We start from the raw sequence: 13,373 nt of genomic DNA, 5'->3' as shown, positions 1-13,373 counted from the left end.
CTTCCAGCACCCACATGGCAGCTCACAACTGTTTATAACTCCAGCTCCAGGGGATCAAACATCTTTTTCTGGCTTCCATGGGTACTGCATGCATATAGTGCACATACATATATGTAAGCATGTACTCATACAGATAAAATTAAAAGTTATTTTTAAAAGAACCAGTGAGGGATAAAAGAAACTTTTAGCATTTTTAAAAAATAATAAAATCATAGCCAGGTGGTGGGAATACACACCTTTAATCCCAGCACTTGGGAGGCAGAGGCAAAGGGTTCTCTTAATTCAAGGCCAACCTGGTCTACAGAGCAAGTTCCTGGACAGCTAGGTCTACACAGAGAAACCCTGTCTTGAAAAAAATAAAAATAAAATAAAACCCATATTCAAAGTTTAGGACCAAGAGGAAAACAATCCATCTTACAGCTACCTGTTTTCCTCCGTCTCTGTGAATTTCAAGGCGCTTTGGTGGGTTCCAGTCCTGACCCCAGCCATACAACTCTGTACTGAGGGACGTCTTATAATCTCGGCTGAGGCCTCTCCATTTACCCAAGGGCCTGATTAGGTTGTTTCCATGCAGGAGCACCTAACTCCAGGGCCCTGATGCAACTGCCACAGCCTTGCCCTGGGGAGCGGGAATCAGTGCTGCAAAGTGGTTTTGGCTTTTTCTTCTGGGTGCCTTCAAGTCTTGATGGAGGAGCTAGAAGAAACTCTCCCAGGCCCTCAAGGTTTGGCCTTTTTGGATCCTCTGAGCTTCTCTTAATCCTTGGATAGATGTTGAGCTCAGTGATGGTACTATAGTCAGAGTGTAGTCCATGAACTAACAGCATCAGCAGCACTAGGGAACTTGTTAAAAACAAATCAGGCTGGGCGGTGGTGGCACATGCTTTAAAAACAAACAAAAACAGGGCTGGAGAGATGGCTCAGAGGTTAAGAGCACCGATTGCTCTTCAAGAGGTCCTGAGTTCAATTTCCAGCACCCACATGGTGGCTTACAACCATCTTTAATAAGATCTGGCAACCATCTCTGTGAGTTCGAGGCCAGCCTGGTCTCCAAAGCGAGTTCCAGGAAAGGCGCAAAGCTACACAGAGAAATCCTGTCTCGAAAAACCAAAAAAAAAAAAAAAAAAAAAAAAAATCTGGCAACCTCTTCTGTGTACATAATAAATAAATAAATCTCAAAAAAAAAAAAAAAAAAAAAAAAAAACAGGCCAGGCGGTGGTGGCGCACGCCTTTAATCCCAGCACTTGGGAGGCAGAGCCAGGCGGATCTCTGTGAGTTCGAGGCCAGCCTGGTCTCCAAAGCGAGTTCCAGGAAAGGCGCAAAGCTACACAGAGAAACCCTGTCTCGAAAAACTAAAAAAAATAATAATAATAAAAAAATTAAAAAAAACAAAACAAAACAAAAAACTCCACAAATCAGTCGGGTGTGATGGCACAAGCCTTTAATCCCAACACTCAGGAAGCAGAGGCAGGTGGATCTCTGAGTTCAAAGTCAGCCTGGTTTACAGAGTGAGTTTACAGAGACCCTGTCTTGAAAACAAAAAATAAAATAAAATAAAATAAAATAAAATAAAATAAAATAAAATAAAATAAAATAAAATAAAATAAAATCAGAAATCCTCAGGACTGGGTATGAGAACTAGGCTGGCCTCAAACTTGAGACCCTCCTGCCTCTGCTGCCCAAGTATATCACCACCCCTGACTTCTTACTTTTGTTTGTAATAGTTATTATTTTCTAAATATTTGTGAGTGTGTGTCCATGTGTGTGTGCACACACATTAGTGCAGGTACGAGAAGGCCAGATGAAGGAGTTGGATCCCCTGGAACTGGAGTCACAGATGACTGTGAGCTGCCATGTGGGTGCTGGGAAGTAAACCCAGATCTTCTGAATGAGCCGCCAGTGCTCTTGACCACTGAGGCGTCTCTCCAGACTCCACTGTCAGACTTTCATTGGTTTGTAGTGCTTTGTTGTCTTCAGTACCTTGTGAGTACTGGACAGGTGTTCCATGCCGAGGCACCTGACAACCCCTTTCTGTCAGTTTCATTCACTGATGAATCTTTAGTGCCCCATCTCAGCCCTTAGGAGTTCAATCAGATTTTACAGAATGAATGAAAAAGTTACTCGCTCCAGATCACAGGCACCCAGAGGTGACAGTTTTCACTCTCGGAAGAGACAAGCACCTCACCCTCAGCTCTGGCCCAGAGTCCTCAGAGCCATGGCAGATTCTCACCCCCGGACAGAGCCCACTGGCAGCCCAACCTCAGGGGGTACCAGTGGACTCTGCCAGGACGTCCAAAGGCTGCCCTGGAAGATGGCTGGGAAAGGGGCGCCTCTGAAGGAGGGAGCCTGTTTGCCCTGGTGGGGGCTAAGGCAACCATGATCAAGACAAGAAGTCCCCTCCCCCTCATTCTTTCAGCCAGCTAAGTACAAGGGCCTGACAGCTGCTATGGCTAGAAACCGGGTCCTTCGTGACTAGTGGGCTTCCCAAGGGCACAGCATGTGGAGTAGCCCATAACATCTCTGCTGCCTCAGCTGGATTGACTCTAAATTCCCTACACTCCCTTCCAGAAGAAGCAAAGTGCATCCTGGCCCGCAAGGTAAGGGCTCTGCCCACTGGCGCCTTCTGGTGGTACTATTTCTTAGGGCCACAACAGAACCCTGGATCTCCCCAGCCACAGTTCTTCGCTTCTTATAGAAACGAGGATTGCAGTCACAGAGCAGAAATCCAAAAGTCAAGAGTGAAGGTGACCCCTAGCTGGACCTTAACCAGGCCCAATCTGATGAGCCAAGGCTCATGGCGAACCAGGCCCAACCTGATGAGCCAAGGCTCATGGTGACATGAGTGGCCATTCTACTCAGGAGCTACACTCTCCATCTACCAAAGGGGAGGCGGAAGCAAGCGCCTGCCGTCCTGAGTCTTCCTGATCTGCCCTCTCTCTCAGTCCCTAACTCAGAGGGTCTCCTGCCCAGGCCGGGTGAGATACAAAGAGGCTCAGCTGTTAGTGAAGTATGAAATGCTAATGCAGAGGAATTTTATTGAAGGCCTACTGTGTGCAGAGCACCAGGTACGCCTCTCACCTTCCTGCACTTCCTGCCAGCCATGGAAGAGGGTGCTAGTGAGCCCCAGATGTGAAGCCAGGGAGGGGGCTGAGGTGGAGGTAGATGGAAGCAAGGTAGCCCCAGCAGTTAAGTCCTCAGAGAGGGCAGGATTCTGGGGTCTGGTCAGCTGGAAACCTGAAGGCTGAGGCCTCCCTTGTTCCTGAGCCCACTGGGCTCTAAATCTGCATGCAGAATCAAGAGTCTTCTTGTCTTTTCACTTTGTGACATTCGGGGAATGGACTCTGTCTTTGAGTGGCTCTCCCAACCTGGGAAGGGTCCAGAGGGTGGAAGAAGGGCTGAGCCCAAGATAACAGCCAGGCTTCTGCTGGTTCTGCCGCTCCTGTCCACTCCCCCTCTCTGTTCTTGTTGCTCCTTGGCGTTCCCACTCGGACCTTGTGGGCCTGAGGCTGAGGGGGCAGGAAGAGAGAAAAGGAAAGAGCTAGAGTCAGACACAGACCCCAGCAGCGGTGGAGAGAGACAGACATAAAGACAGGATGGAGATAAAACTAGATAAATCGGAGAGGAAGAGCTCAAGAGACGGGGCGGGGGAGGGGGCAGGAGGGGGAAGAAAGGGAGGGAGCTAAGAGGGTGGAGAGATCTGAGACACAGTTATGCCCCAGGGGAGAAAGCCCAGGCCATGGATTGGTCCTCTTCCAGGCCCAGCCTCACCTAGAGCTCATCCCTGGGGTGAGGATGAGGGCTATATCTACTGCTGCCAGCCAGGTGCAGGTGGGGGCCACGAAGCGTCTTTTGGGAGCCAGTCCAGCTAATGAGGCGGCCACTGTCATCATCCCAGGGGGAAGATGTCTCTGTGTCACTGAGCCATTCAGCATCTCCCGCATAGTGGGTGGGGGAGGCAAGCAGAGGCCGGGCTGAGAAGGCTTGGAGGTCCCGAGGCCAGAAGTATGCCTTGTACTGGTCACTGTGAGTGAGAGGGGAAAGCTTAGGTAGCCTGAAACAGCTTCCCCTAGACTCTGTGATGCTGATCCAGAGCTGGGGCCTTGACTGCCTGCAGACCTCTGCCCTGCCCATTAGTCCTCATAGCTACTTGAGAAGTGGTACTTTTAAGATCCCATGATGAGGACACTCAGGAATTGTACTGAGTCATATGATTGAGAACCACACGGACAGGGGCCAGAGAAATGGCTCAGCCTTTAAAAGCACTCACTGCTCATACAGGGTTCCAGCACCCATATCAAGTGGCTCTCTACTGCCTGTAAGTCCAGCTATAGGGGGATCTGACGCCCTCTTCTGGCCTCCTTGGACACCTGCATTCACATGCACATACCCACACACAGATACACATAATTCAAAATTCAAAATAAATCTAAAAATAAAACCCACATGGAAATGGACAACACAGTGTTCACATCTAGCTGAGCCTGACACCTGGGCAACTCTTGAGTGACTGAGGCCACGTGGGTGAACCTTGACCATCTCCCTCTCTCGGGCTGCCTAATAACATTTTTTTTTGCAGTGGGCCCATGACTAGGATGACCCTGCCCTGGCCTGCCCCACCCAGGTCTCACTTGGGGTGCTGATCAAACATGACAGGCAGGAACTCATCCACAGGTAGCATGCGTCGCAGAGGCTGAGAGGCTAACAGTTTGCGGGCGCCTGCCAGACTCAAGGTGTACGCTAGTGTCCAATAGGAGTATCCAGCCACCACCAGACCAGGCAGACCCTCCACAGCCACCTCCTCCTCAGGGTTCACCTGCTTCCGGCCAAGGTAGCTGCAAATGACACCAAGGATGACAGGAGTCACTAGAGAGCCTGGCGTATCCTGGCCTGTCCACTGTTATGCTAAGGCCAGGCTATGCAGAAAGTGCCAGCTAGCTAGGATCCCAGCGTGAGAAGCGGACCTCCTCCGAGGCATATTCTCTACCCCCTTGCCCCTGAGAGGCAGTCTGCCTACATCAAGTCCCACGACAGCTTCTGAGTCACCACATCCTCCATCAGCCGTTCCAGCCGCCTCCGGAAGTTGTCCTCAAAGCGTACGTCATCCTCAAACACCACAACCCTGGCCAGGCCCCTGACAGCCACCTGTGGCACACATGACGGAGGAGAGAACTCTGCAGATTGGAGCTGCCCTGTTCCTGCCTACCTAGACCCAGGCCAGCAGACTCTTCTTGGCCACATACCAAGTCTTGGCCATATCATGGAACTACCCCAAAGCCTGCTGGGCCTTCCACTGCCTGGGGACTGAAATCCATCTTGCTCTGGCATTCAAGGCTCTCGAGTTCCCACACCGCAGTCTATCTTACAATCACGACTTTTGCTACGTTCACTCAATACTATGCTCTCCCAGGAGCCAGTGCTCAGCCTCAAAGAAGCACAGGCTCTTGCTTTGTCCTCTGAAGCTGGGGTGGGTAGGGGGTGTGAGAGATTCCAACCCCTAAAATCACCAAGAAAAGCTACTTTCTGTAACTATGGAAAATGTGGGAAGAATGTGAAATTGGCTGGGTAAAGGGCCAACTGAGTCATCCCCTCAGTTTGCTCACAGACGGTAAACAGAAACAGGATCACACATGCGCACACAACACACTCCTTGGCAACCGAAGAAAAGAAAAACGAGATCCATGCACACTGTCTCCTGGAGGGGGCGCCCTCGGGAACCCAGTGCCCTCCAGGTCTCAGCACTGCTGCCCCAGCCAGGACTGAAGTCAAGCGCCCAGTATGTACCAAGCTCCAGGTCTTCCTGACACACCTCTCCTGGAGGAATTTGCCCATTTTCTTCCGCCTGGAAGGCTCTCCTCTCTGCCCTCCCTGCCCCCAAGGCAAGGCAGACTGACAGAAACACCTGCACCTCTCCCACAAAATGCCGCCTTGGTCCCTCTTCTGATTTCTGTCACCCTCAAGAGCCCCAGGTTATTTCCTTCCTTTTATGTGTGGTCATATGCTTAACATTGGGAGGCCAGGGGTCAATGCCACCTTTTTTTTTTTTTTTAATTTTGAGACAGGGTTTCTCTCTGTAGCCTTGGCTGTCCTAAAACTCACTCTGTAGACCAAGCTGGCCTAGAACTCACAGAGATCCACCTGCCTCTACCTCCCGAGTACTGGGATTAAAGGTAGCACCCACCTCATTTTTTTGAAGCAGGGTCACTCACCAAACTTGGAACTTTCCATTTTATCCAGATTGGTTTGCCAGGCAAACCCACAGGATCTGTCCCCCAGCACTGGGGTTACAGACGTGCCCTGCTGTACCCAGCATTTCGTAGGTACTGAAATCTGTGTTCTGGTCTTCATGTTTCCCCAGCAAGTACTTTACCACTGAGCCATCTCCCCACCCACAGAATCTCTGTCTTGTAGGGATGAGACAGACAGTTTCCTTGTCCCCTGTGTTACCAGAGAAGACCTCCTTTCAGGAGTGCTCAAGAGAGACAACAGAATAGACAAGGTCACCCACCTCTCCGGGGTGCCAGGGAAGTGCTGACCACACGGTTCAGTGAACCTTCTGTTTGGATGGATTTTTCACTCAGCCACTCCCACAGCAGTGACTAAGACAGCCAGTCTCTGCTGTCCCTGACGGGCACGGTCCAGAGGGCAGGTATCCTCACCTCTTCCCAGATGGAGTAGTGGCTGAGGAAACAGCCCACCTCACCCTTGGTCAGTGTGCGGCCCGAGTAGGGGTCCTGGTAGCCAGGGAGCAGGTCCACACCCAGGTGCTTAAGGATACTGCTGTTGAGTGTCCTGTGAGACACAAGCATGAGTGGGTGACAAGTGCCAACCAGAGTCTCTGTCCAGAGGGCCCTCGTCTGTATGTGTTGGAGAGGATCACATGGGAACCTGGTTAAAGGAGGATCCAGCTTGTAACTCCTTCATGTGGCCTGGAGCTGTCATGGACTGGGTTCAGCCTCTAGCCTTAGAACTCTAGCCTCCTTTAGGAAGCCTCAGGAGAACGGACTTATGGAATCTGTGCAGGCGGAGGCTCCCTGGGATGAGTGGACAATCGGTTAGAGATTTTCTGCACCAAGGCCCAGTAAAGGACAGACACCCTACAGGGCAGCCAGGTATAACAGTGCAGGCCTGTAATCCAAGCACTTGGGAAGCAGAGGCAGGCAGATCTTTGTGCATCTACATAGTGAGTTCCAGGCCAGTCAGGGCTGTGTGAGATCCTGTATTGAGAGGGAGGGAAGGGGGGAAGAAGGAAGGCAGGTAGATAGAATAAAACAACTCTTGGTGCACCTGTGTGATTCCAGGTCTTGGGAGGTAGAGGCAGAAAGATCAGGAATTCAATGTCATCCTCATTTATACAGCAAGTTTGGGACCAAACTTAGCTACATGAGATCCTGTCTCAAAAAACCAAGTCAAGGGCCAGTGGGATGGTTCAGTGGGATACAGTGTTCAACCCAAAATCCTGAGAATGTGAGTTCAATCCCCAGGTCCCACTGTGGAAGGAGAGGATAACTCCCAAAACGTGCCCTCTGGCCTCTATGGGACACTGTGGCATGTGTGTGCCCTCATACACATACACACACACACACAAATAAGTATGAAAATTTTCTAAATAAACGCCGAAAGAATAATGGGGGAGTATGGTCAAAGCATATTATTTATGTCAAATTGTGATACATATATATAATACATATATTATATATAAGAACAAAACATATATACAGAACATGTGTGTGTGTGTGTGTGTGTGTGTGTGTGTGTGTGTGTGTGTGAACAAAAAGGACCTGGAGGTTTGAAGCAAATGGCGGTTGGCATATGGGCCGTGTGACCCCGGTAGCAGTTGTAGCTTGGCCTCTGGATCCCCCTGGAACACAGCCACACTTCTTGCACACTCCACACTCTGGCTCCTCAGGGGCCTAACTCTAGCATGGAGAACATTCCTCAGGCCGTCTACCCCTTGGAGTACTTTATGGGTGTTGGATCCTGCCTACGTGTCTCATTGGACCATCAGGACCACAAGAACCAAGCACGATTATGTATCTTTTGAGACTGAGGGATGGGACAGCTTGTGAGAGTTCATACAACTGGTATGTAGCAGCCCTCAACCCGGCCCTGGAGTCCTCTGCACTGCACTCTGCTCCCTAGGGTGGGCTGAGGGAGGACGTCTCGTCTCATCCTGTTGGCCTGTGCTGGAATTCCTGAGACAGCAGGACTCAGGTCCTATGTGGCCCTCCTGGGTCTTTAGGACGTTCATTCAACTGGCCTGCCCGTCCACTCCTAGGATCTCAGATGGGTTTCATGGCCCCCGAGCCCCATCCGTGGGAGCCTCACCTGCCATCCACAGCATCTACCACTTGAGCAGAGATCTCCATCTCCCACAGAGAGCTCAGCATCCGAGCCCGGCGCTGGGGTCTGCGAGCCAGGCTGATGACAAAGACCTAAAAGACGCAGAGGTAAGCCTCGGGAAGGATTGCTCATCCACCCCACCCCAATCCCACACGTTGGAGACTTACTTCATCAAACCCCATCTTGTTGGGCTTCTTTAGAGGCCGAGACACATGAGCTGAGGCCAGCATGGGGGGCCCATCCACTGTAAAAGGAAAGAACACCCCCAACCCGCAGGCATGAGTCCTCCTGGCTCCTGGTCACAGACACCCTGGAGTCCGGCCCCAGCTCCATTCCTATCACTCCAGCAGAACACCTAACAGGACAGACTCCCTGAGCTCCCACCCATTGTACAGATCAGAAGACTGAGGTACCACAGGGAGAAGGGCTTGCTCAATGCTGTAACACAAGTTCAGAACAAGGTTGGCACCCAAACATGCTTAAATCTACGCCTAGAAAAGGAGCATTGTGGGAAGGCGGGGGACCCCATCCCTCACCTAGTGCTTCCAAAATCAGGTGGATGAAGTTGGCCTTCTCTTCTTCCAGCCCCTGGTGGGCCTTCACCGCCACATTCATGTACCCGTAACGATGGTCATTGCACACATGCACTGAGACCCCTGCAGAGAGACTACCTGAGTGCTGGAGCTGGAGTGAGCCTCTCAGTAGACACTGCAGTGACCCAAGGCTTGTCTGGGACTGTTCTGCCACAGTGAGGAGGGCACTGGGCCACATCTCCAGCAGTTTTCGTCTTATTTGTCTACACCCTGAAGACTTCTCTAGCACCTCATGGACAAAACAATAAGCACCCTAAGGACACATGGCTTGCTTGAGGATTTAATAGACACCTCTAACCCTCTCTGACCCTCAGTAAAGTTTTCCCATCACCAGATCGTCAGAGCCCTTAGCTGTGCCTCAGTCTGGGTTCAGATCCTTCTCAAGCAGGGTGTCCAACATCACTGCCTTAATCTTAGCTCCAGCTCTTCCTTGTTGGGGTTGTTTTTGGTAGGGGAAGGCAGACTGAGAGACAGGGTCTCACTTCGTAGCCTTGGCTGACCTAGAACTACCCATGTAGCCTCGGCTGGCCTTGAACTAATAGAGATCTTGAGGAGGGGAGGGGACCAGCAGGTACAAAGGCCTTGGGGCCTCCAGGGAATATTCAAGGAGGCCTGGTCCTCACCAGCAGCCTGGCAGGCGTAGGCGAAGACGATGATGTCATCAAAAGGCCAAGTATAGTTGGGATGAGGCGGGTAGAAGGCAAGCCGGGCTGTTTCCTCAGTCTTCAAGGACACCAGGAAGGTAGAGTGGACCATCGGGACCCGGAAGCAGCCCTGGCGCTGGCGGTTCTTGGTAGGGAAGTATTCAGCTGTGCGGCGATAGTAGCCCTGAAGGAGGGAATGTTTGGGGCTGGGGCCAGGCCTGTCCTGGCCCAAAGGCCCTGAAGCCTCAGGCTCTGTGCTCCATGAGTCCATCCCCCAGCCTCACCTGTGGAGTGATCCCACACCAGAAGTTGGAATAATAGGTCTGGGAGTCCAGCATTGGGGCCACCACCGGCAGGTGCCGCTCTGTGAGAAGCCGCAGTGTCTGGTTGTTGGTGAGAATGTTGTCTGTGTCTGCGAACTTTGGGGAAGGAAGATGTCACAAGGAAACCTGTCTGAGCCTCAGGACCAAAGAGCTCACTGAGTAGGAATTCCTTCAGAGTAACTCTGGGCACATGTACCACAGAGAGATCTAACCAGGACCAGAGAAGTGGCTAGAGAGGTAAGGCACTTGCTGCCAAGCCTGACAACCTGACTTCAGTCTCGAACCCACGTGATAGAAGGAAGGAACCAAGTCCCCAAAGCTGTCCCCTGACATCCACATACCATGGTGTGCACACATTTGCGCACCTATACACAGGATACAAATAAATAGTGCAGGGGTCCTAATCAACACAGTCCATTTCTGACAAGAGGCTGTTCTAAGACGCTGGCTTGGAGTAGCGCAGGGAGCAGATCTGAGGATCTAATCTGAGATTTAGCTTAGAGGGTTGACCCAAAGAACCACTCTAAGAGGACTGGGGTGACTCAGTGGTTAAATGCGCCGCTGGCTCTCCCAGGGGACCTGAGTTTGAAACCCATCACTTGTATAGTGGCTCACTACTGAGGGTAGCTCCATTTCCAGGGGATCTGATGTCCTCTTCTGGCCTCTGTGGACACTGCATGCATGTGATGCACAGGCATACACGCAGGCAAAACACCCACTTTCATAAAACAAAAATAAGTCCGGGGCAGTGGTGGCACACGCCTTTAATCCCAGCATTCGAGGAGGCAGAAACAGGTGGATCTCTGAATTCTACGCCAGACTGGTCTACAGAGCAAGATCCAGGACAGTCAGAGCTACACAGAGAGATCCTGTCCCGAAAAACCAGACAGATAGATAGATAGATAGATAGATACATACATACATACATACATAAATGAAACAAAAATAAATATTAAAAAAATCTACTCTGTGCTCTAGTCCTGGGATCCAGGCTCAGTATATACTCTAGACAAAAGCTCAAGAATCTAGGCCCAGCATACAACCTAAGATCTGTCCAAGGAGATAGTCTTGGTATCTAGTATGAGCTTAAATACAGGGTCTAGGATCAATCTCCAAAAGATCCAGCCTGGTGGTTTGGTCATAACCAAGACTTTGGGGGCCGATACCAATGCCTCCCACCTAATCCCAGACCAGGCTGCCTCACCAGGATGTAGTCGGCTCCCCAGGCCCTGGCAAAGGTCAGGGCTTCCTGCTTCAGCTCCATCAAATACTGATGCCTTTCTTTGGTCCAGTGCTTGGGACTCTGTTCATCTGGGTAGGGCCTGAGGGCAGAAAGAGGTGAGATGTTCTCTTAAGGGAGGAACCTCTCTTTCTCTGCAGGGCTGAGGACACAGCCCTGCTCTGGGGGCTGTGACACTGGGTAACAGCTGTTCTCCATCTCTTCCAGCACCCTTGCCCTCCGGTTACCACCTGGCCTCCTCCTCGGGCTTCCAGACCACGGCTGCATAGTCACGGCCCACTGCAGCCAGCCACTCCTGCAGCATCTCTGTGGTGTTGTCCACGTTGTGGTCTGTGGCACACCTGTGAACACAGGATAGAAAGACTGAGGGACCACAACCACAGAGGGGCTAGACCCCCGGGTGCTCTTGACTTTAAAGTGCCTTTGGACACCCTCAAGTCTGGTCTGTCTTGAGAGCAATGGAAGAGAGGTGTGATACAGTGGACATGCTGGAGGAGGTGCTGTGTGATCTCAGACAAGTTCCTCCCCTCTCTGTGCTTCACATCCTCCCTTCTAACTTTTGTACTGGGGGATTGAACCTAGAGACTTGTACATGCCAAGCAAGCCCTTGACCACTGAGCCACATCCTCAGTCTAACACTGTGAAAGATGCACTTGACCTTAAGGATCGCACCTGCTACATCCCCTCATTTTCTTCCATCTTCATGGCACCACAAGCCAGGCCCTTTCCATCTCCGAATCAGACGAAAGAGTCACTGCCTTCCTCTATCCTGAGCTGTGATTAGGACTACATCATGCTCTGAGCACCCCTGAGAAGTGCTGGCGCCCGAGCTCTGCTACCTCGGAGCACAGCTCTCCCTGTTGGGGAAGGGGCTCTCATAATGGAGGTGGAAAGCTTCGTCAAGAGCCCAGGTTTCAGGCGATGCTGCCCCTTTAAGCCAATTCCTCAGAAGTGAAGACTAACTACGTGTCAAGTCCTACAAGGGTGGGAACTAATTCCCAAACTGTGGTGGCTGTGGGCAGCCTCCCCAGGCCACAGCTCCACCCCAGTCCAACTTTGGAGTGCTGTGAGGAGCAGTTTATCTCTAGCCTCAGCTTGGGCTCCTCCCTGTTTAGGCTTTTACAGACAGACTGCTGTAGCCTCTGAGCCCAGCGACCAGCCCCCGCAACCCTTGGCTGTCGGATCCCAGAAGCCCCTCTACCCAGAGAGGCTGGCAGTACTCCTGGAGAGGGGACTCAGCCTGACACCCCTGCCCAGCATGCAGCCTGGATAAGGGCTCTCTCCACCTGCTCCCTAGAAACCTCCAGTCTGACTGACCCTTGCCACGTTGGGCCCCTGGGGATTCCAGAGGTTCCCGCCTGTTCTACTCCAAATCAAGCTGACCACAGGTCCCCACTGAGATGCATGCGAGCTCCAAGGGCTGGGTCAGAAAGGACCAGTCTAACTTAAACCTAGGGTAAGCCGGGGACGAGTAGAGGGCCCAAAGGAGGGTTGGGTGTCCCTGGGCTGACCCATGGCCTCAGAGGTCTGCCTTTGCCCCTTGAGGGCTTAGGGACCCTGCTGAAGGGCTTGAGGCCCTGCGGGCATGTCTGGGAGGGAGGAGCTTGCCCGGGTGGTGTCTGGGCAGCAGCGATGAGGCCTCCCGGTCAAAGGCTGTTCTGTGTCCTGGGGCTTGATGCCCCGATGTGCCCACCCATGGATCTCTCACCAGAGGGCCAGCCTGGCCCGGGGATAGTCCAGGCGCTCCAATGCGCCCAGGTAGTGAGGCAGAGAGTGTTCGGCATTTCGGGCCAAGATAGCAAGGACCACAGTGGGCAGCATTGACTCCATGACACCCGCAGCCTGGAGCCGGGGCCCCAGCAGGAGCAGCAGAGGTAGGAGCGAGGCAACACTCATGGCGGGACTCGGTGGTTGTGGAGGCCCCCGGGTCTCCCACCGCGGCAGGGAGGGGGCGGGACGGGCGGGGCATGGAGGCGGGGTCTTTGCGGGGCGTGGCCACTGCAGTGGGGCCCCTGTGCCCCTCGCGGGCTCCTGAACGCTCAGCTATCCTCTTCTCAGCGTGGGCCCTACATGTCCACGGTCAGACACCTGCTCCAGACGCGTCCCCGGGGCTGCCCTCTCTGTGTGGACCTCAAAAGGCAACGGCAAGGAAGGGAGGATCTGGGGGCCATGGTGGATCCCTCGCACCCTGGACATTCATCTCACTCCTGGAATTCGGCACCCGGGAATCCCGGCT

At 52.5% G+C, this 13,373-nt stretch overlaps 1 protein-coding gene across 1 annotated transcript; it reads right to left on the bottom strand.

Moving 5' to 3' along the window:
* Window positions 1–3,000: 3,000 nt before the first annotated feature.
* Window positions 3,001–13,065, bottom strand: Cercam (cerebral endothelial cell adhesion molecule). The gene is made up of 13 exons (XM_059259941.1): window positions 12,846–13,065; window positions 11,368–11,478; window positions 11,102–11,219; window positions 9,859–9,993; window positions 9,554–9,758; window positions 8,874–8,993; window positions 8,505–8,581; window positions 8,323–8,429; window positions 6,654–6,786; window positions 5,012–5,139; window positions 4,626–4,829; window positions 3,766–4,018; window positions 3,001–3,503 (listed from the first exon to the last, which is right to left on the bottom strand). The coding sequence occupies exons 1-12, from the start codon at window positions 13,031–13,033 to the stop codon at window positions 3,766–3,768; spliced, it is 1,779 nt and encodes a 592-aa protein (XP_059115924.1). The 5' UTR covers window positions 13,034–13,065; the 3' UTR covers window positions 3,001–3,503.
* Between the last annotated feature and the right edge of the window lie 308 nt (window positions 13,066–13,373).

Source organism: Peromyscus eremicus, chromosome 4, assembly GCF_949786415.1.
Source record: "Peromyscus eremicus chromosome 4, PerEre_H2_v1, whole genome shotgun sequence".
NCBI classification, from domain to species: domain Eukaryota; kingdom Metazoa; phylum Chordata; class Mammalia; order Rodentia; family Cricetidae; genus Peromyscus; species Peromyscus eremicus.
Note: the sequence above shows the minus strand (reverse complement) of the source record. Positions and strands in the feature narration are given on the sequence as shown.